The sequence below is a fragment of the Engraulis encrasicolus genome, chromosome 1 (genome assembly GCF_034702125.1).
Source record: "Engraulis encrasicolus isolate BLACKSEA-1 chromosome 1, IST_EnEncr_1.0, whole genome shotgun sequence".
NCBI classification, from domain to species: Eukaryota; Metazoa; Chordata; class Actinopteri; order Clupeiformes; family Engraulidae; genus Engraulis; species Engraulis encrasicolus.
The window spans coordinates 54,543,046-54,565,545 of NC_085857.1; the positions used below are offsets into that span (position 1 = coordinate 54,543,046).

Here is a 22,500-nt window from a genome sequence, read left to right on the forward strand (position 1 = left end):
CCTCAGTGAATAAAAGTGATTTTAGCTGGGTTTTTTTTACGTAGCCTGTGTGGGGGCTTGGCGGATATGGAGAGGTAGACTGTTTCAAAGGGTGGGGGCAGCAACACAGAAGGCTTGATCACCATACGTCTGTATCCTGGAATGAGGGATGACAAGTGGGTCCTTGCTAGAGGACCTCAGGGACCTTGGTTGGGAGTAAAATAGAGATAGACCTAGAGCAAATACACATTTTAACCGTTGTTGTGCATTACGTTGATGGAAGAGATATATTAATTGCATTTGCACCAAATTAAAGACGACAGACGACGTACTGGAAGAGAGATTTACATCGCAACAATTTATTTTAAGTGTCACGACTCGTTTTGAACACAGGGTGGAGCTGTCAAACTCAAATTAGAATAGCCCACATGGGAACGTTTAATTGTTATTTTACTGAAAATATAAAAGAATACTTTGTGCATTTGTTTATGGGATCTATTTGATTACCTTAATACGCCTACTTAACAATATCATATGTGATTGTAGGCCTATGCACATTATAATATAATGTAATATAATATAATAATAATGTGAATGTTCGTCACTTTGCAGTATCAACATATACTTTCGTTTGGAATTTTGTATACTGTATAACAAACTGACCCTTTCGAAAATTGATGGAAATTTGAGGGAATTATGACCATCTGAAGAGTATACAACACCAAAAACTCAATGCAACTGGGTGAGCCAGCAGGCTGTGGTGACATGGCCGCCATGTGTGGACGTTCGACTTGATTGACGGGAACGCGGATGACGCATTTAGTCTTCCTATAGGATATCTGTGTTCAGTAGACAAGCAAGCTATGTAACTTCCATGTCTTTTCACTTCCTACAGCACATGACTTCTCTACCATCTAAAGATGACCTGCTCCAGGTGAGGCTCGAACTCACAACCTCGGCATTGCTCAGCCTGTACTGCTTTATAAGTACCGCGCGCTAACCGATTGCGCCACTGGAGCCTGCTGATGAGCACCAAAACACACATACACGACAAAAGGGACCTTGGTTGGGAGTGATGCTGGATGAAATCGAAGAGGTACTGGGGAGTAAAAGCATTGAGGGATTTGCATGTAAGGAGAAAGATTTCTTAGGTCATGCGTGACTTCACCGGGAGCCAGTGAAGCTGCTTGAGTGTGGGGATAATGAGTGCATCCCAATATGTGACCTTGCCTCCTCCACTTGCCTCCTCCACTTGCTTCTCGTCATGATGACATCACTGACAACAGCATTATATTTCAATATCTTGCAAAAGCTCAATTCTAAAGTCTTTTTCTCATTTGCAATTGGGATGGTGAATGAAAAACAGTCCCTCAAAAGTTGTTGTGGCGAGGCTGACAGCTGGGAAACTTTATCGTTTTCTCCACGGAGGAGGGGCCATGAGGCGGGACGAGGAGACAAGCACAAGTGGAGGAGGCAAGGACACATATTGGGATGCACCCCATGTGTGGCCACTGCTTTGTTTGTACAGGGTGAGCCCCCAACAAGCACTCAGCCGTACCGGGCTCTTGTAGGAGCTTCTTATGGTCCATGTACTAGCAAACTGTGTTCCTGTCATTTTACATGTAAAGATGACCTGCTCCAGGTGAGGCTCAAACTCACAACCTCGGCATTACTCAGCCTGTACTGCCTTATAAGTACCGCGCGCTGACCGATTGCGCCACTGGAGCCCATGGTCATTTGATCCACCTTGACGTATCACCACTGAAACATTACTAACACCTTTCAATAAGTGAGGATGTTAGAAACCACATTACACTTAGCTGATACTTTTATCCAAAGCAATGTACAGGCATGACAATGTATTGATACAGTCCCTTGAACAATGTGGGGTTAGGTGCATTGCTCAAAAGCACTTCGGCGAAGGAGCCCAGTAGAACATCATGAATCATACTGACTTATTTAAACACCAATATCTGTTAACACCTGATTTCCATAACATCTGTATAAGGCATATACAAGGTGAACCACACATGTAAACTTCCAGGGCGCACACTATACAGTATTTTGAGAGTGCCTCAATCAAGCAATCAGCCATTTCAAGGTCTTCTAATAGCTTCTCATAGACAGTATACTAGCAAACGACGTTCCTTCCATGTCCTTTAACATCTAACCACAGCACATGGATTCTGCATGACTCCTGTACCATCTAAAGATGACCTGCTCCAGGTGAGGCTCGAACTCACAACCTCGGCATTGCTCAGCCTGTACTGTCTTATAAGTACCGCACACTAACCGATTGCGCCACTGGAGCCATGTTCTAGACCACTACAGCATCAAAAATGGCCTATTACAACATCGACATACCGTAAGAACACATAGAGTCCAACTCAGCTCTAGCTCCTCTTGTCCTCTCCTTTTGCTTATAGCCTTGTGATGCGAGACAAGACATCATTGCTACAGCATCAGCCGTCAGATCTGTAAGGATGTCATGAAAACACAGCATTTCCTGATATCTAATTCAAGCATCAATACAGCTCAAAGGTAGATATTTGCCTTAAGCAAGGTCAGCCCCAAACAAGCACTCGGCCAAAGATCTTCTTAGTAGAGTAAGATGTTTCAAACTCCGCCCACCCAGTGCAAAGGAGTGTGCTCAAGTTCAGTCTCCTAAGGGGGCGTTCTTCTTCTCCTTCTGCGGCATTTGGTGATGACTTTCATAAGATGTGCACTACTGTACCTTCATCTACAGCGCCAAGGGAACTTCTGCAAAGGTCTCCTTAACCCCTTAGTGCAGCACTATGGCTCTCTGTCATGTCATAGCAATGTTGTTATGATGTGGTTAAGCATTTTCAGCAAGTGAATAGGGTCGCCGGCTACGGATCACACAAATCGGATTTATCATATTTTACCCTACTTTAGCTCAACCATTCTAAGGTCTTCTAATAGCGTCTTTTGGTCAGTATACTATCAAGCTATGTAACTTTCATGTCCTTTCACTTCCTACAGCACATGAGTTGTCCATGACTCCTGTACTATCTAAAGATGACCTGCTCCAGGTGAGGCTCGAACTCACAACCTCAGCATTGCTCAGCCTGTACTGCCTTATAAGTACCGCGCGCTAACCGATTGCGCCACTGGAGCCTGCTGTTGAGTATCAAAACACACATACACCACATAAGAAGGAAGCATCAGTCATGAGCTCTGTCAGGATGTCACAAGACCATGACATTTCTTTACTTATTTGGACAAACACAATACAATTGGTATTTTTGGTTTGCTTGTTTTTTTTTAGCTTCATTTGCTTTCAATGTCAGGGTGGTGCAATAACAGTTAATGCTACAATTGTATGAATTTTTTTTTTTAGTGGATCATCTAAGAAGCATTGCAGTATATTAATTACCAATTACTAATTTAATATATGGGCATTAGCTGTCGTTGTACCATTTGACGTCTGAGCCCCCAAAAAATAATGATCAAACTATTAATATGCATATATACAGTACATAATGCAAGGTGAATCACTGGGTAAAAATGAAACTAGGTCCCCTCTCCTGTTGCTGTTGCTTGTGGCTTCTTGCCTCATTGTCATCCCACCCTTGTGGAGAAAACAAAGTCCCCCGCCCCCGTCAACAGGGACAGAGCTTAGGACCTTTGTGGCTTTTCCCCAGTCAAGATCCCGATTGCAAATGAGATAATGACCATTAGATTGTGATTTTGTGCTATATTGACCGTTTCCCAATGTCTAGTGTGCGCCCTTCGAAGTGTGTCAACCTTCGTAGTCACACCCAGCGATTGGATACTCTGCAGAGTCCACCAAAGACTATCCAATCACTGGGCGTGTATACGAAGGCTGATTTGACATTGGGAAATAGTCAATGAGTATTAAGTCGATCATCAGTGATGCTGATAACTGTATCATGAGGCCACAGGCCACGAGTAAAGACCAGAGGAACTAGTCTCACTTGTGACCACTCAACCATTTGAAGAGCCACAAACTTCATGTGTTGTGATCCTTAAATTCGCAAGCAGCATCTGCACAATCAGGCGAAAGTCGTGCACCTTCCACATTCCTTAATCATCTAAAGCTGACCTGCTCCAGGTGAGGCTCGAACTCACAACCTCGGCATTGCTCAGCCTGTACTGCCTTATAAGTACCGCGCGCTAACCGATTGCGCCACTGGAGCCTGCTGTTGTGCCCCCAAACACACATACAAGATGCTGACAGGATGTAACGAAACCATGTCATTTCTTTACTTCTGAAGGACTTGGAAAAATGCAATATATTTGGTATTTTTTATTCATGTTTGATGTTGTTTGTTAATTTGCGTTGAATGTTGATTATACATACTTGTAGTGTTTTCCCACATTTCAGTTCCTCAGACTATTATTTTTATACAACTCACAGGACCATTTACAGAATGCACAGGGAGCCACTGGTTAAAAGTCAAACTAGTTCCTCTATCCTCTTGCTGTAGAGAAGAGAAGAGTAGAGTATAATTGATTGATCCCAGGGGGAAATTAAGGTGTTGGGAAATTAAAGTGCTGTTGCTTGGAGCCTCTTGTCTCATTGTCACCTCACCCGTGTGGAGAAAGCAAAGTTTCCCCCCTGTCGACGTAGGTAAAGAACTTTTGGGGGGCTTTTCCCCATTCAACATCCCAATTGCAAATGAAATAAAGACCTTTAAATTGTGCTTTCGTGAGATATTATTACAATTATATTTCGGTCACCAATTGATAGAGACATTGATAGAGAAAAGTATCACTACACCACTGGCAAGGGGAAAGGACCAGAGAAACTAGTTTATGGGGCACCTAAGTCACGCCCAGAGGCGGACTTTCCATTAGGCAAACATAGGCGATTGCCTAGGGCCCCGACCAAATCTGTCCTCCATAGGGGCCCCAATTGTCACACCAGTCGTGGTAAATCCAACAAAGTAGGGTTTAACACGTAGTACCTTAATTTGTCACCTCTGTGAAATAATCAAGGATGTAAATGAAACACTAAAATAGCACCAAAATGAATGGTATGTCTATGCAATGACTTGAGGGCCTCATGTTTTTATTTCGCCTAGGGCTATATCCGCCCCTGGTCACGCCCTTCTACTTCCGATCCGTGGGGCTGTAGCTCGCCAAATTTTGAATGGAAATGAATGGAGCGAGTCAAGCTAAATCCTGATTCCGTTTGGCATGTGCTCTGGATTTCACATATGGTAGCAGTGCATTTTTAAGGTTTGGATTGGTGCCGTGAGACTGCTCATTTTCGACTGGCAAGAAAGGTTATTTTAGTGTTTGCTCAAAACTGGGTGAGATACTACAACGTGCGCCTCAGGTATTTGATGTGAACCGAGGCTGAAGTGCAGCCAGCCCTACTGCTGCACCGTGGCTGACCGCGGCTTAAGTGGCTGCACGTCGGACATGCGACTTCTCTTGTGTAGTCCAAATAATTCAATATTTCTGCATGCTCACAACTCACAAATCGCTTGACACGTGAAGTCGACAGTCACACCATTGGTTATCATTAATTCCAACGTACAGCATGTGTGATCGAGGGGGGAATGCGAGGTGGATCGGAAAATAGGTTTGCTCAGTCCATTACAGCCCAGTCAAAGTTTTTCACGTTCCCAGCACCATGAGCCGCCCGGAAGGGGTGGAGTCTTAGGTGCCCCATTAGTGGTCACTAGTGGTGTGGATCGGCACTGCCCTCACGATCCGATTCGATCACGATTCTGGAGGTAGTAGATCCGATTCCATTCAATTCTACAACACATTGCAATGCATTACATTTCTACTGAACGCAAAGCAAATGTTCAGCCATGATGAGGAAATACAAGTAGTCAAATACTGAGCAACAATTTATTGGCTGTTTTCTGTATCAGTCTGTATCAGTCTTGCAATGTTTTGAAGTGTTTTTATTTAATTTAACATTCATTTGCTCCTGAAATATCCATGGAAGTAATTGAAACTTAAAAAAATTGCCGGATCGATTCTGGAACTTGCCGGATCTGGATCTGGATTGTCCATGCCCCGGATCAATTTGGATCGCCGAATCGATCATTGTTGACACCACTAGTGGTCACGCAACCATTTGGAAAGCCACACTTCGTGTCTTGTGGTCCTTTAACTGGCAAACGACATTTGTACAAACAGGCGCTAGCGGTGAATCTTCCATGTTCCTTTAACATCTAAAGGTGACCTGCTCCAGGTGAGGCTCGAACTCACAACCTCGGCATTGCTCAGCCTGTACTGCCTTATAAGTACCGCGCGCTAACCGATTGCGCCACTGGAGCTTGTTATGTGATATGACATAGGTGCTACATAGACATATCCCATGGACACACACACACACACACACACACACACACACACACACACACACACACACACACACACACACACACACACACACACACACACACACACACACACACACACGAGCACCCAGCTGACCTGAGTGTGTGTAGGGTGCAGGCTTTGCTCTCCAGCTGGGCCGACAGCAGCATGGCAACTCTGTCCCCCAAGAGGTTGTGACTGAGGTCCAGCTCTCTCAGGCAGGATGAGGGGCAACTCAACACAGAGGACAGGAAGGCACCCGCCGTATCAGATAGGGAACAAGAAGACAACCTGGGAGATAGAGAGAGGGATGGAGAGAGAGAGAGAGAGAGAGAGAGAGAGAGAGAGAGAGAGAGAGAGAGGGATGGAGAGAGAGAGAGAGAGAGAGAGAGAGAGAGAGAGAGAGACACTGCAGGGTCAAAGGAAACTGTTTCACCAGGACATTTTTAACATACTATGCAATAGATCTCTGGACAAAAATATATACAATACAAAACGCTTTTTAAACGCTCATATTATTGCATTATTATTGTATTATTGAACCACATAATTATATGTACAATATGTTACCTACATGCTGAATCTCATATGATGCACTTGCACGCTTCAGTGCTCATGTTTCAGTGGGCATATTACGTAATTACGCACTGAAACAGTGCCCGAAGTGCACAGTAGCACCATCTGAGACAGGGGGTGCATTCCAATATGCGGAATCCCATCCTCCACTTGTGGCCTCACGTTTTGCTGACGCCCCGCCTCCGTGGAAAAAAACAATTCAGTTTCCCCGCTGTCAGCCAAGGCACAATAATTTTTGGGGGACTGTTCTTCATCCACCATCCTGAATGCAAATGAGAATTGTGCTTTTGCAAGCTATTGAATTGATTTTCGGTCGTCAGTGATGTCATCATAAGGTCACAAGCAGGCAAGTGAGCAAGGGAGGACGGGAAGGCAGCATATTGGAATCCACCCATAGCGACAGCATTGGGACAGAGGTGGTCCACTGACCTGAGCACCTCCAGCCTGCAGGTGGCACTCTTGAGCTGTGTGGAGAGTGAGGAGACCCAGGGGTCATGCAGGGGGCAGCCGCTCAGGTCCAGCTCGCTGATTGGACAACACAGCACGGGCAGAACAGAACACAGCAGACCTACGGAGCTCTCGTCCAGCTCACACCCTGTTAGACTGAGAGGGGAGTACCATCCATGTCAATTTCAATTTCAATTTCAATTTCTTTATAAAGGGATAAGGGGGTCACAACAACATCATTATTATAATTATTAATATTATTATTATTAATATAGTTGTTTTCGTGTGTGTGTCTCTGTATGTGTGTGTGTGTGTGTGTGTGTGTGTGCGTGCGTGCGTGTGTGCGATGATAAGAATACTCACATAGCCTTCCTGCAGCTCCTCAGTGCTGGGAGGAGCCTCCTGTGGCCCTTCTCTGAAGTAGGCCACCTCCTCACATCCAGCACCTCCTCCTGAGCCTTCTCCTGAGCCTCCTCATCCCTCTGCACCTCCTCCCCACCCCCTCCCACCAGGAGCCAGTGGGCCAGTGCGGAGCAGACTGCGGGGGGCACGTGCTGCTTCTCTTGCCCCGGCCTCCTGGAGGAGCGATGGGGGTGATGAGGCCAGGACTGGGGCAACTGCTGCTGCTGCTGGCTCTGTGCAGAATCAGAATGTGTACATGTCAAAATATAACATCTTTTTAAAATCATATAGTGAAAATAATAATATAAAAACTTTTACATGTCTTAAGGCAAAAGAAAACCCCAAGTGTTTAAGTTAAACAGTTAGACATAATGAACCTAATACATATGAATTGATTTTCAATTTAGGCAACCATCAACTAGTGGTGTCAAATGCCAGTTCACAGTAGCCAAAATCAAAACCTGGGACAGTCACTCAAACGCAAATTTCACAAACACTCATTCCCATCATATATGATAGATCAAATGTGCCTGCCCTGCACATATTCTGTTAATATGAGACTGGCTCACTCACATTAATGGTGTACCGCATGGAGGGGGGTGAGGGGGGGGGGGTGCAGTAATATACATTTGGAATGTTCTCATGGGCCAAATGAAATGACCCCGTGGGGCAGATTTGCCCCCCTGGGCCTGAGATTGACATCCTTGACATACACATGATACTAGACATGGACAAAGGGATGGATACGGCGTACCCTCTTGCCTCCTCTGTCCAGGCGATGGTTGTGGTCCAGGTGTTTCTGTAGCTCCCTGTGGAGAGGATCATCAGGCACCTCCTCCAGACACCTCACCAGGGACACACACCTAGAAATTATATTATATTACATTATTATATAATATTACATTACATTACATGACATGACATTACATTACAATATATGATGATAACAACATGTCCACCTGTCGGGGGCCAGATCGGTGTCCAGTAGAGTTCTGATGTGTTCCACCACCACCTTCCCCAGCTCCTGGGACGCCTCTGGAAGCAGACCCAACGCGGCCGCCTTGGACGAAATGCCAGGGAGCTGTGTCCACGAGCCAAACTCAGAAGAAGGTCCCGGAAGCAGACCCACCTTTTACATTACATTACATTATTAGATTACATTAGGATATTGCGATATGGACTGGCATGATTGTGATGTGATGAGTTGTGATATGAAGCTGTGCCCTCGAGTCAGACTCGGCAGATCCAACTTTTACATCATATTCCATTATTACATTAGCAGAGTAGAGTAGAGTAGAGAAGAGTAGAGTAACTTTATTAGGGTATCTTTGCTGCCGCTCAGGACGGCACACCCATTGTGATATGACATGGCATACTTGTGATGTGATATGATGTGAAGCTGTGCCCACAAGCCAAACTCTGAAGAGGCAGAGTCCTAGGCAGCCATGGCCTAATGGAGAGGGGCTGTAGAGGTGGGTTGCAGGTTTGAATCCCACCTTTCCACACCCTACACCTCTATCAATGGCTGAAGTACCCTTGAGCAAGGCGCTTATAACCCACATTGCTTCAGAGATTATAATCAATACCTTGTAACTACTTAAAATAGCTCTAAATTGCGTTGGATAAAAGTGTCAGTTAACTGTGATATAATGTAAAAAGAAGATTCCGGAAGGCAAACCTCCCCTGCTGACCTCGGATGAGGATTCCGGAACTGGAGCCATGGCCATGCCCTCTTTACACAGCAGCAGGTTCTGATTGGTCTCCAGAGACAGGCCTACCAGGAAGCGTAGGAAGAGGTCCAGGCTGCCGTGAGCGTCCTCCACACATCGCTCCACCACACCCCTCATCAGGTCCCAGATCATGCCCTCACTGGCCTAATCAAGATTCAAGATTCACACATAAGTTATATGAGAGAGAGAGAGAGAGAGAGAGAGAGAGAGAGAGAGAGAGAGAGAGAGAGAGAGAGAGAGAGAGAGAGAGAGAGAGAGAGAGAGAGAGAGAGAGAGAGTGAGTGATAGGGAGAGAGTTTTCCACCACGCCCCTCAACGGCTCCTGCATGAAGCCCTCAGTGGCTTCTTCAAGATACAAGATTGTTTTGACCTCGGAATTGGTCTTGATAACCCCATAATTACCCAAAGATACCACCAAAAAATCCCTTAACAGAATCCCATAAATATTCCCACAAACAACATTAGTAAACCATTAAAAAATGTGTTATAGGTAATGGCTTTGCAAATGTCACTGGTAGTGTCATAGCAATGTTGTGATGATGTAGTTGAGTCTTTTCAGCAACGAGTGAAAGGGCCCGCTGGCGACACCATCTGTGCATTTTAGTGCCATCATAAAGCCATTAACTCCTTAGCGCAGAGACTATGTGATAACCTTCCTGTCACCAAAATTGTTACAGCTATGTCTTAAACGGTAATGTCATACGGTAATGTCATAGCCATGTTGCTATGGTAGTTGAGCATTTTCAGCAAATAGTGAATAGGCCCGCCAGCGACCCCATCTGCACTAAGAGGCTACAGCCCATTATTAAACATCAACAGCCCATACTAACCTCGTCTTGTTCAGATCTCTGCTGCGTCTGCCTCTGCAGCTCCAGTGGTGGGATCTCAAAGATGGTCTTGATGGAGGACAGGACTCGGTTCTTGCGGTTCTTGATGCCGAGTTCCAGTTCCTGTTGGTTCTTGGCAGCGTAGTGTTCTCGCAGGAACTCCTCCAGTTGTTCCGCGTTGCAGGTCACGGCGCAGTGGACGGCAAAATACGCTGCCAGGAACTCCTGCACACTGGGGTGGGAGAAGCGGAACAGCCTGGAGTGGTCCACCTGGGGCTAAAATCATACAGTATAACAATATAAGTGTGTGTGTGTACACTGTATATCATTTGATAGAAAATGTGTGTATACAAATGTGTCCCACACCCTCGGTTGTGGGACATGTATCAGTATCAGACAGGTTGTCTGTGTGTCTGTGTGTGTGTGTGTGCCCAGCCTGTATGTGTGTTTCCTGTGTATGAACGTGTGTGAGCGTGATTGCGTGTGTGCATATGTGTGTGTGTGTGTGTGTGTGTGTGTGTGTGTGTGTGTGTGTGTGTGTGTGTGTGTGTGTGTGTGTGTGTGTGTGTGTGTGTGTGTGTACCTGTTGCGTCTCCTCCTGGAAGATCTCCCTGAAGATGACGGAGTAGACGGTGGCGTCCCCGACACATATGCCACAGTCCTCCAGGGCGTCCTTGCCGATGCCCCCCGCCACGCCGCCCTTACCCAGCTGGGTGAATGCCAGCTCTGCCAACCTCAGCAACACCTCTCGTTTCAGCTCCCGCGAGGCTGCTCTCTCTGCCTCCAAGTCCCAAGATGCATTTCTGTCACATGATGAAGATCTTTCTGCTTCCATATAGCCAGATGCATTTCTGTTTTTCTCTAGGTCACATGAAGAAGCTCTGTCTGCCTCCAAGTCCCAAGAAGCTTTTCTGTTTTTCCCGAAGTCACATGAAGAATATCTTTCTGCCTCCATATAGCAAGATGCATTTCTATTGTTGCCCAAGTCACATGAAAAAGATCTTTCCACCTCCAAGTCCAATGATACAGCTCCCTCTACCTCTAAATCCCAAGATTCATCCCTGTCCATCCCCAAGGCAGAGGATACATCTCCACTTGTCCCTGCGTCTGATGATGTCTTCCTGTTTGTCCCCCTCTCTAATGACGCATCCCTTTCTGCCTCCAAGTTACTTGATGCACCTCTCTCTGTCCCTAAGGCAGATGACACATCTCTTCTTGTCCCTGAATATGATGAAGCTTTTCTGCTTGTCCCTGCATCTGATGAAGCTTTTCTGCCTGTCCCTGCATCTGATAATGCATCTCTCTTTTCCCCAGCATCCAATGATGCATCGCTCTCTGCATCCAAGTCCCACATTACATTTGTCCATGTACCGGCGTCTGATGGTGCATCTCTTGCAGCTACTACATCCAATGACTTATCTCTCTCTACCTCTACGTCACATGATGCTTTTGTGCTTGTTGTATCCAAGTCCCGAGACGCCTTTCTCTTTGTCCCTGTCTCTGATGAGGCATTGCTCTTCATTGCGGTATCCCTTGACGGAGCTCTCTCAGCCAAGTCCAAGGATGCCTTTCTGTCTATCCCAGAATGTAACGATGCCTTTCCCCTTACCTCTGCATCCAATGGTGTGCATGTACTTGCCTCCATGTCCTGTGATGTATTTCTGTTTTTCTCAGCGTATGAGCTAACTCCAGCATCTAAGGATGTCGTTCTTTCTGCCTCTACAACCTCTGATGCAGCTGCCCTTTCTGGCATTGGGTGCCATGGAGATTTTCTGTCAGTCCCACCATCTGATGATCCATCTCTTTCTGCCTCTTTATCCAATGACACATGTGTGCTTGTCCTGGAGTGCCATGATTCTTTTCTGCTTGTCCCGGTGTCTGGTGATGCCTCTACATCCAGTGACGCATGTGAGTCTCCTCCATGAAACATCTCCATTTCCAGGTGTAGTTGTCGGAGCAGGAAGTGAATGAACATCTCAGTCAGGGTCTGGGGCAGATTGCTGCTGTTTGCTGTGCCATTCAGGGCCAGTTTCCTGGTGCTGCTTCCTGTTTCAACTTGGGCCAATTTCGTGTCATATCCTGCTTTGTCCTGGACCAGTTTGGCGTTGTTTCCTTGTTCGTCCTGGGCCAGCATGTAAGGGAAGAGTGCGGCAGCTATGCAACACAGAGAAGGCATCTGGCACATGATGCGCAGGCTCCTACAGGACTTGATCTGGGACACCATGGTCTTTACGAGTGTGTGTGTGTCTAAGTCTGTGTGTGTGTGGCCAGCGGCTACATCGAGGGTGTTTCGGACTCCTCGTCCCCCGTCCTCGCAGAGCCTCTTCCTGAAGTACTCTTCCCTCTGTTGATCCGTGAACCCATGGATCTCAGTCACCCGATCAACGTACCTCGCCGGGATTTGATTGGCGGCCGAGGGTCGTGATGTCACCCACACCTAGCAAGGACAGGTAAGGTGAGAAGGTGAGGTGAGGCAAGTTTGTTTGTACACAGAGAATTTGTTTGTGTATGGCCAAGTCAGTGCTAAAAAACATTAAACATGGTAACACACACACACACACAGACACACATAGATCGTGATCTCATCGCTCTCCCTCTCTCACGCACAATTACACACATACAGCAGAGGGCAACAAGTTTCCTTCCTCACTAGTGCGCGCGTGCACACACACACACACACACACACACACACACACACACACACACACACACACACACACACACACACACACACACACACACACACACACACACAGACAGTAGTATTTTAGAACGTACCTGGGCGGAAGGCAGTAGGTTTCCTTGTATGAGGTTTGTCACTAGCACGTCCACGGAGGCAAAGTTGTTGGTGTCGCACAGCACATAATTGTCCTGGGAGTAGGGAAGGGAATTAATTTACTAATCACGATTAATGAACTTATTTGTATATGTGAGCTGCACATCACCATTGCCCACAATACTACCACTATCTCTGAGCATACTCTGTACTTACATCCTCATATCGAGCACTAGTTGTAAATAAATGCCTTTAATCTATAAATGCTGAATTTAACCTTGTGTGTATTCATCAAGTAGTATGAATGTGTATTTCCTGTTTGCCTGTTATTGATACAATAAAGTTGAATGTTTGTGTCACGAGTCTTATTTCTCTCGCTGACCCATGGGCACCAGAGGAGGTGCGACAGGCAGCAATGCCCAGCAGGTATAAACAGCTACCTTTTTTTTGTTTATTATCTTATTCAAGTCCCAGCTCAGTCCTACCTGGAAGTTCAGGTCCAGCTGACTCTCATCCAGACCATCAAACACCAGCACCACTCTGCACTCCTCGTAGAGCTGCTCACCTTGTAGCTACACACACACACACACACACACACACACACACACACACACACACACACACACACACACACACACACACACACACACACACACACACACACACACACACACACACACACAACATGACAAACATGACACCACTCTGCAGTCCTTGAAGAACTGAGCACCCTACAGCCACGCACACGCATGCACGCATGCACATGCATGCACACACGAGCATACACTCCCCACCCTCTCACCTCCTTCAGCTCTGGGTGCAGCCTCAGCAGCAGTCCGTGCAGATTGTTCCAGGAATGCCTGATGGCGTTCAGGGTTCCGAAAGAGAATACAAAGATAAAGTCTACATCCTGATTGGCCAAGCCATCTGCCCAGTCCAGCACGAACCTGAAGAGAGGAGGAAAAGAGAAGAGAGGAAGACATATCGAGAGAGAGATGGAGAGACACAGAGGAGAGAGGGGACGGATAAAGATATGAGTATGACCTTACTGAAGCGAGGAGATACTGTTCAGAGGTATGAGAAGACAAAAATCTAGAAATCTGACTGCCTAAACAGTCAAAACGTTGTCCAATAAACCAGCATTGTCAAGAGTTGTAACAACGCATTAAAGATATTGAATGATCAACATTCTAATAACATTATTATTTCATGTGAATATAAATGTAAAAACAAAAGGCATTGTTTAATAATGAAAAAATATGCCTATTTTTTCTACTTTTACATGTAGAACATGTAGGCTGTATGGGAACCTATATTTTATATTTTGTATATATATATATATTATACTTTCTGAATAATTTATTATTTCAGTTAAATCAAGCAATATTTGTAAATTTCAGTATGCCCACTTCTACTTGCCAGTTTAAATCTCTAGGAATGCACTGATACCGATACTGTAGGGCACCTGATACTGCTCATTATACTCGTACTTGTACTCATCAAACACTTGCCGATACCAGGAATGATACTGCTATTACACAAAACAATGCAAAATATTGTCATGTTCTGTGGACTTGGAAGCAGCATGGAAAAAAGTGTGTAATTTGGTGGTAAAAGGTATTGGTATCAGTACGTGGTATCGGCAAGTACTCACATTAATGTATTTGTATTTGTATCGGTTTTTAAAAAAGTGGTATCGGTGCATCCCTATAAATCTCTGTTTCAGTGTGCCCAGTCCTCATTTTCAGTTAAACTTTTGTCCTTTGTCCTGCTTTATCAGCTCTAGTCTCTCTTTCAGTGTGCGCTCTTCAACTCTGTTTTTCACTTTACCTTGTTCGGCATGCTAGTTCAAGTTTCTCTTTCAGTGTGCCCAGTTCTGATTGCCAGCTCAAGTCTGTTTCAGTATGTCCAATTCAAATCTCTCTCTTTCACAGTGTGCCCAGTTCTAGTCACCCTTTCTACTTGCCAACTCAACTTTCTTTTTCAGTGTGCCCAGTCCTGTTTGTCAGTTCAAGTCTATCTTTCATTCTGCCAATTTCTGGTTTCTGTTTCAGTGACTGCTTTTTCCTGCTCTGTTAGTTCCAGTCTCTCTTTCAGTGTGCGCTCTTCAAGTCTCTCTTTCACTTTACCTTGTTCTGCAAGCTAGTTCAAGTTTCTCTTTCAGTGTGCCCAGTTCTAGTCTCCCTTTCAGTTTACCCAGTCCAGCTTGCCAATTCAAGTCTCTTTCAGTGTGCCCAGTTCAAGTCTCTCTTTCAGTGTGCGCTCTTGAAGTCTCTCTTTCAGTGTGCCCAGTTCAAGTCTCTCTTTCAGTGTGCGCTCTGGAAGTCTCTCTTTCAGTGTTCCCAGTCCAGCTTGCCAGCTCAGGTATCTATTGTACTGTGCCCACTTCTACTTACCACCTCAAGTCTCTCTTTCAGTGTGCCCTGTACTGCTTGCCAGCTCCAGTCTCTGCTTTGTCCTGTTCAGAGTGCACAGTTCTGCTAGTTTAAGTCCCTCTTTCAGTGTGCCCTGTTCTGCTCACAAGCTCAAGTCTGTCTTCCAGCTCTGCTTGCCACTTCAAGACTCTTTCAGTGTACCTTGTTCTGCATGCTAGTGTTCAAGTCTCTCTTTCAGTGTGCCCAGCTCTGCTTGCCGACTCAAGACTCTTTCACAGTGTGTCCAGTTCCAATTTCTGTCTTTCACAGTGTGCCGAGTTCTAGTCTCCCTTTCAGTTTGCACAGTTCTGCTTGCCAGCTGAAGTCTCTCTTTCAGTGTGCCCAGTTCTGTTTGCCCATTGAATTCTCTCTTTCAGTGTGCCCAGTTCTGCTGCTGGCTCAAGTCTTTCTTCCAGTCCACCCCATTCAAGTCTCTCTTTCAGCGTGCCCAGTTCAAGTCCCTTATTCAGTGGGCCCAGTTCTGCTTACCAGGTCAAGTCTCCCTTTCAGTGGGCCCAGTTCTGCTTACCAGGTCAAGTCTCTCTTTCAGCGTACCCATCTTAAGTCTCTCTCTTTCAGTGGTCCCAGTTCTGCTTGTTGGGTCAAGTATCCCTTTCAGTGTGCAAGTTCTGCTTGCCCCCTCAAGTCTCCCTTTCAGTGTTCTCAGTTCAAGTCTCTCTTTCAGTGTGCCCAGTTCTGCTTGCCAGGCCAAGTCTCTCTTCCAGTCTGCCAATTTCTGCTTGCCAGCTCAAGCTATTTCAATGTGCCATGTTTTGCTTGCCAACTCAAGCTCTTTCAGTGTGCCCAGGTCAAGTCTCTCTCCAGTGTGTCACATCAAGTCTCCCGTTCAGTGGGCCCAGTTCTGCTTGATGGGTCAAGTCTCCCTTTCAGTTTGCCCAGTTATGTTTCCCAGCTGAAGTCTCTCTTTCAGGGGCCCCAGTTCTGCCTGCCAATCAACTCTCTCTCAATGTGCTCAGTTCTGCTCAACTGTAAGTCTCTCACTGTGTGTGTAACCAGTACTGGAGATAACCCACTGGAGATATGCCAGTTTAAGTTTCTTTCCCTTTGTGACCAGTTCAGCCCACCGGAGACATGCTAGTTCATGTGTGTCTAGCTCTGTGTGCCCAGTTCTGCCCACTGGAGATATGCCAGTTTTGCCCACCCAGGATATGAACCCATGACTCACACCATCGCAGTCAAGTGAGTATACCATTACACCACAGGGCTTCCAGTTGTCCTGATGATGAATGTTTTCACTCTTGGGGCAGGGCACAAGAGTTTTAAGTAATGATTAAAAGAGTTTAATCACTGTCTAACAAATGCTTAACAAGTCATTAAATGGGATGTTTTTGACTCAAACCAAAAAGTGGTAACTTGGTAAATATGGTTTATATGTCACATTTCGGAGCTGGTGTCGTCATGGAGTAGTGGTTAAATGGCTAAGCTTGGAACTTGAAGGGTGCAGGTTCAATTCTCAATATGATGATGACCATTACTCACTTTCCTGGAACATGGTATGAAAATGTATGTTGATTTGTTAGTAAAGCTGGGAAAGTAACACAAATTCTTTGAACCGTGTAAATTGGAACTATATAGGCCGTATGACACTGTGGATGTCAGCAGCTTGAGTTTATACAGTTATGGACTAGCAGTTAAGTAAGTTGGGCTTGAGGCATGATGACTGCAAGTTTGATTCCAAACAGAGAATCAATTTAAAATACTTTACTTTTAGCTATCAATGTTAGTGAATTTATGAATAATGATTAATATGAAAGCACACATGGGAAGCTCCCATTGGCATTGTAACACAGCTCTGCAAAATCAGAGATGAGCGGAGATACAACTAAATGTAGGCCTATTTCAAAATATGCATCACTGAAATGTTACAAGATAAAAAATACATCGCAGTAACTATATCAATTATTAAAATACTGTGTTTTGCATTTTCAAAATAGACAAAATACAACAGAAACTAATGGAGTGACCATGACAGTTTGGGTGTGTGTTCTGACCACTATGCAGCCTAGCTCTTTGGTGTAGCGGTATATGTCTCAGTTTTGAAAGCCAGAGGATCCAGGTTCGTGTCCCAGCAGGGAAACTCTACTTCCCTTTGCTAGACAGAAAATGCCTTGTACATAAGACGTCACTAACCGTTACACAGCAATAAAATGTATGCCTACTTTAACCAACCACACAAACTCCTGTAACCATTCAATTCTGAACAGACAATAATGTTTGGTTCTTGTGATTTTAGAGAAGATTGTATAAACAATGGGCTACTTGGCACAACTAACTTTAATGGTACAAGCATGTCAAGGTCTGTATGTGAGTTCAATAAATAAAGTATATCTAGTAAATCTTGTTGATGTATCTTGCAAATCTTCACTAATGCACCATTTTGTGATCTTAGAGTGCCATCTGGTGGGTGAAGCATGGTACACCATTAGTGATGATCTCGTTTGGTGCTTAGCTTAGCATGGTCATTTCAATTATTGGTGATACTTTATCAAGAGTTTTTCCATCCTACAGCGTGCATTAAATAATGCGGACTTTTGAGGTTATTTATTAGGTAATAACTTGCTGTCAGGTAGTCACCTTTACCTAGCCTGGCGGCGCCATCCAATATACTTCCACCCAAAGATTTTGGCTCCGCACACAGTCTGGCGTAACCCTCCTAGCTCGGTTCACTTACTGTTTAGCCAATCGGCAAACATTTGAGAAGGGTGACGCAGAACTCACCTGCGCAGTCTGTTACTGAAAGGTAACACTATTCATACTTTTGTCTTGTTATTTGTATGCTTTTCCAACACTATATTGTAACAGTCATGCTAATAAAGCACAATTTAAATTTCAAATGGCAGAGTAAATTCAGACCATCTCCCACCCTCCATGGACACGGATTGCTCTTAACTTTAGCCAGACTGTTTGACGGAGTCAACAGTCGGCTTTCGCCCAGGCTAACCTTTACCCCCACCTGCCAATGTTACTTGGAAATTGAACCATCAATCTTTGGATTACCACCCTTCAGTCCTTCACCCCTTTCCCAGACCGCCATGACCCAGAAAAATATTTGTTCATTCCTATAGACCCGTTTACTGTTTGTAAACATATGACGTAATTTGACTGCGTGCGCATCGTTGGAGCAGAATTGACCATGCACCGTTCATTTGTATAGAAACTAGACAGGTGTTTTTTCCGAAATAAGAAAACGGATGATCACGATAAGTTCAGATATGCAGTGGGTACCATATGGGCATTCCTTATTTTGTCCTCAGTCCAGTCAGTTCTTGTAACAACAAACATCCCCTGGAGCAGCCTCTTCCATTTCAAAATAGCATAACAAGTGTACTTTATGGAGTCTCTATTTTTCATCAACGTACACAGTAAATTCTGCAGTGTTCATTTAACACTTAGAGAGTTGATTGAACTCTTTAAGCGTTGAATTAACACCACAACATTTACTGTGTACACGCTTTCAGGACAGCAGGTCTTCTCTCTTTACGGTCTGCACTGTCTGTTCGTGAGTGTGTGTTTACAGCCAGCTTTACATACAGCCTCCCCACTCCCTATTCTAGTTCACCAAGGGGCCGCTGTTGAGAGAGCACAGCCCATTCATTTGAATGGAGTCTGCACTCACCCGTTGCTGCCCCTGGAGTGCAGTACCACCCGGAAGAGTGGAGTCTCTCGTAATTAACCTGGCGATGCCATCCTAGGTACTCCACCCAAAGATTTTGGCTCCACACCTAGTCTGGTGAAACCCTCCTAGCTCGGTTCGCACACGGTTTAGCCAATCAGCAAACAGTTGAGAGTGGTGACACAGAACATACTCACGAAGTCCGTTACTGATTGATTACGGCAACACTATTCACACTTTTGTTTTGTTATTTGTATGCTTTTGCGACATTAATTATAGCGTAGCAGTCATGCTAATAAAGAACACTATGAATTTGAATTTGAATTCGGAAGTCCAATGAATTTAAATGGCAGAGTAAGATCAGACCATCTCCCACCCTCTACGGAGACGGATTCCTCTTAGCTTTCGCCAGACTGTTGGCCAACTGTTTCGCCAGAACAGTTGGCATTCGCCCAGGCTATCTTGTCGTAATACCCTTTAAACCTGTCCGGTGTGCTTGACTCAATGATGCGCATGCATTCAGTGAGGGCGTGAATTCTGAACGGGTCAATATAGTCAGCTCCACTTACCTACTATTTGATCTGTCACAACATCTATTATTCCTATTATGTAGTTCAGGAAAAAGTTTTTTTTTTTTTTTGAAAATTATTTGATACATGTTCTTATATTTCCATCATGAAAAAAGCTGCCATTTCAAATAAATTCCACATTCTGTAACAATTTATAACAAGATGAGAAAATGGTGTTAAAAAATGCATTCCAGAAATGTATTACGAAAGGCGTAAATTATTAACCTGGTTCACACCAGGCGGTGTGTGTGTGTGTAGCTTTGGCGCCCCCTGGCGGAGCAGAGTGTGAAGCTCTGCTCCGCCAGGGGGCGCCGAAGCTACACATACACCGTCTGGTGTGAACCAGGCTAGTAAATTATTGCAAAATGCTTAGATTGTCACCACATTATGAAATAATTTATTACATTATTACATAATGCGGTGTCATTATGTAATGTATTGTTACAAGAGTGTTTCTTTACATTTTGCGAAAGGAAGCATCTCATAACCTGCACCTTATAGGGTGCCCTGGGGTGCGTTGCTTTTCTCTTCAAAAACAGAAGCAGACTTGTGTACCAAACCTTGGACTCAAAGGCCTGTATGCCGAATTCATTCACATGTATCAGAAGTCTGCCCATCCCCCCTCCCCCCCAAAAAAAAACTAACAATGAAAAAGGTGCATAGAGAGACACACACTCACCTGTGTACGGAGGTGGTTTTCCCCACTCCGGCCACACCTCTCGTCATCACGGTCTTCACATAACCCCGCCCCCCTCCGCAGGGCTTGAAGACATTGTTACAGCTGATTGGTTCTGGTCTGGTTCCGCTGTTTTTCCGCTTTTTCCCGGTTGTCCCGTTCAACTCAGCTTGGTCCTGAGAACTGGATGAGGAGCTGCGCTGTAGTCTGCAAGAGTCCAAAGAGTTTAGTTACAAGCAAAGAATGGATATGAACAGTCACACGCAAGACAAATGCATTAGCGACGGTATAGTACAGAAAATCAGAGGAAACGAGCGACTGACACGGGTGAAAAAGTGACTCCAGTTGCAGGAACAAAGAAATAATAATCAGGTATTTTGTCCCGAATGGCGTGGTGGTTTGGGTTGCATTTATGGTAATTAAATGAGAACCTGCCTGCTGGTCCCGTTTGACCCAGGCTAGCTCAACAGTCTCAATTTTCAACTTTGGCGATGTATTACACCATCAAAGCCCCCAGATGTTGCGTTTTGAATGCCAGGGCACTATCGTCAAAGTGGTGAACTAGTTTTTTTTTTTGTACTTTAAAGGTAAGCTATATAGCTGTCAACACGGCATCAAACGGTGTGCTAATTCGTTAGACTAAAATAAAGGTCTGACTAGCTCAGCCTGTGCTATCGCCTCACTTCAAGCTATTTCATCAACATTTTACACACTTTCTATGTCCTATCATTTGAATGTGAATGTGTTGGTTTAAACTAATGGTTTAATGGCCCTGGCCGACAGTGATGGACGAAATACCCAATTATTTCCTTATACCCTGGTTTCGGGCAGACTTAAACTTTAGGAGGGCTTGGAATTGCATCGTGAGTGTGAGCACAAGATACATAAAATATATGATTTAATAACATGTACTACAATAGTACTTAAATGCTATTGCACCAGTTATTCCACTAGTGCGTACACTGTAATCAAAGGCCCTCTTTAAAATAAAGAGTTATCCTCTTTGTTTATACCTGTAGGAGGATTCCAGTCTCCAGACCTCGTGTTGGTGTGCGAGTGTCTCTGAGGCGACTGCCTCTGCCTCTGCCTCGGTAACGAGGAGCTCAGTGTAGATGGCAGAGAGGGCCGTCTGGGTGCCGCCATGGTCCACACGCTCGAAACGCTGACGCAGACGCGCCTTGTAGCCAGCTATCGCACGCTGTAGCACGCTGTCTCCTGGGAATACACACACACACACACACACACACACACACACACACACACACACACACACACACACACACACACACACACACACACACACACACACACACACACACACGCACATGCATTTACAGACACACACGCACAATTGTAATTTTAGAGGGGAATAAAAATTAGAGAAGAAGTAGAAGAAGAAGAAGATGAAGATGATGATGACGATGATGATAATGATGATGATGATTATTATGATAGAAGGCCATATGTTGATTGCATTTCTGATGATGATGATGATTATGATGAAGAAAAATAGTTTCTTTACTGCAAAGAGGGCAGGTCTGGTCCTGTGGCGAGGATGTGGGGTCAGCTGGGGTGTCTGTCTTCACACACCCCTCACACACACTGTGGCCACAATCTGCCATGACAGGCACCTCAAGGATGCACTCACACACATCACATCTGACCCTGGGAGAGAGGGAGAGGAGAGGGAGAGGCAGAGAGAGACTTAACATTCATTACAATCCTGAAACGCAATACGTCGATGATGTTATGGGTTTGATCGATCGACAACCAATACTTTGTGCTTAAGGGTTACGCCACCCCCAGGTCAAATTGGGTATCTCTCCACAGACCCGAGTCTTACGTAAATAAGAGAGTTAGAAGCGTTTTCCTGGCAACCCAGCCATTGTCTTCGTTTAACTCAAGGAAGAGCGCGACACTGCTTCTTCACAATTCACCACTTTTTTCTTTTTCTTTTTGTGCTGACGTTTCGGCACTAGGCCTTCATCAGAGTCCCATCAGAGAACCCAGCCATTGTCCAAATCTATCTGCACTGACCATAGCTTGGAAAGTTTCTTGTAAAGGCTCTGTGGCCCCCAGCCTTAGTTTGCCTATCTCCATTTTAGATGGAGAAACTCTAATCTAAATCAATAATGTGAAAGAA

General features: G+C 45.0%; 1 protein-coding gene and 6 non-coding genes across 7 annotated transcripts in view; all 7 read right to left on the bottom strand.

Moving 5' to 3' along the window:
• Positions 1-22,196, bottom strand: part of LOC134458421 (uncharacterized) — a 30,335-nt gene extending 8,139 nt beyond the window's left edge. Inside the window, exons 1-14 of the mRNA XM_063210731.1 lie at positions 21,880-22,196; positions 21,371-21,572; positions 20,361-20,564; positions 13,867-14,011; positions 13,550-13,636; positions 13,067-13,159; positions 10,872-12,725; positions 10,292-10,564; positions 9,423-9,605; positions 8,691-8,860; positions 8,486-8,594; positions 7,693-7,964; positions 7,312-7,485; positions 6,424-6,597 (exon numbers count right to left, since the gene is read on the bottom strand). Coding sequence (XP_063066801.1) covers positions 6,424-6,597; positions 7,312-7,485; positions 7,693-7,964; positions 8,486-8,594; positions 8,691-8,860; positions 9,423-9,605; positions 10,292-10,564; positions 10,872-12,725; positions 13,067-13,159; positions 13,550-13,636; positions 13,867-14,011; positions 20,361-20,564; positions 21,371-21,572; positions 21,880-22,069 — 4,130 coding nt within the window. The 5' untranslated portion in view covers positions 22,070-22,196. The remainder of the gene's footprint in view (positions 1-6,423; positions 6,598-7,311; positions 7,486-7,692; positions 7,965-8,485; positions 8,595-8,690; positions 8,861-9,422; positions 9,606-10,291; positions 10,565-10,871; positions 12,726-13,066; positions 13,160-13,549; positions 13,637-13,866; positions 14,012-20,360; positions 20,565-21,370; positions 21,573-21,879) is intronic.
• Positions 906-998, bottom strand: trnai-uau (transfer RNA isoleucine (anticodon UAU)). Its single transcript is given in 2 exon segments — positions 906-941; positions 961-998. It is a non-coding gene; the product is annotated as a tRNA-Ile (tRNA).
• Positions 1,614-1,706, bottom strand: trnai-uau (transfer RNA isoleucine (anticodon UAU)). The gene is given in 2 exon segments: positions 1,614-1,649; positions 1,669-1,706. It is a non-coding gene; the product is annotated as a tRNA-Ile (tRNA).
• Positions 2,198-2,290, bottom strand: trnai-uau (transfer RNA isoleucine (anticodon UAU)). The gene is given in 2 exon segments: positions 2,198-2,233; positions 2,253-2,290. It is a non-coding gene; the product is annotated as a tRNA-Ile (tRNA).
• Positions 3,025-3,117, bottom strand: trnai-uau (transfer RNA isoleucine (anticodon UAU)). The gene is given in 2 exon segments: positions 3,025-3,060; positions 3,080-3,117. It is a non-coding gene; the product is annotated as a tRNA-Ile (tRNA).
• Positions 4,068-4,160, bottom strand: trnai-uau (transfer RNA isoleucine (anticodon UAU)). The gene is given in 2 exon segments: positions 4,068-4,103; positions 4,123-4,160. It is a non-coding gene; the product is annotated as a tRNA-Ile (tRNA).
• On the bottom strand, positions 6,171-6,263 carry trnai-uau (transfer RNA isoleucine (anticodon UAU)). The gene is given in 2 exon segments: positions 6,171-6,206; positions 6,226-6,263. It is a non-coding gene; the product is annotated as a tRNA-Ile (tRNA).
• Positions 22,197-22,500: the final 304 nt, after the last annotated feature.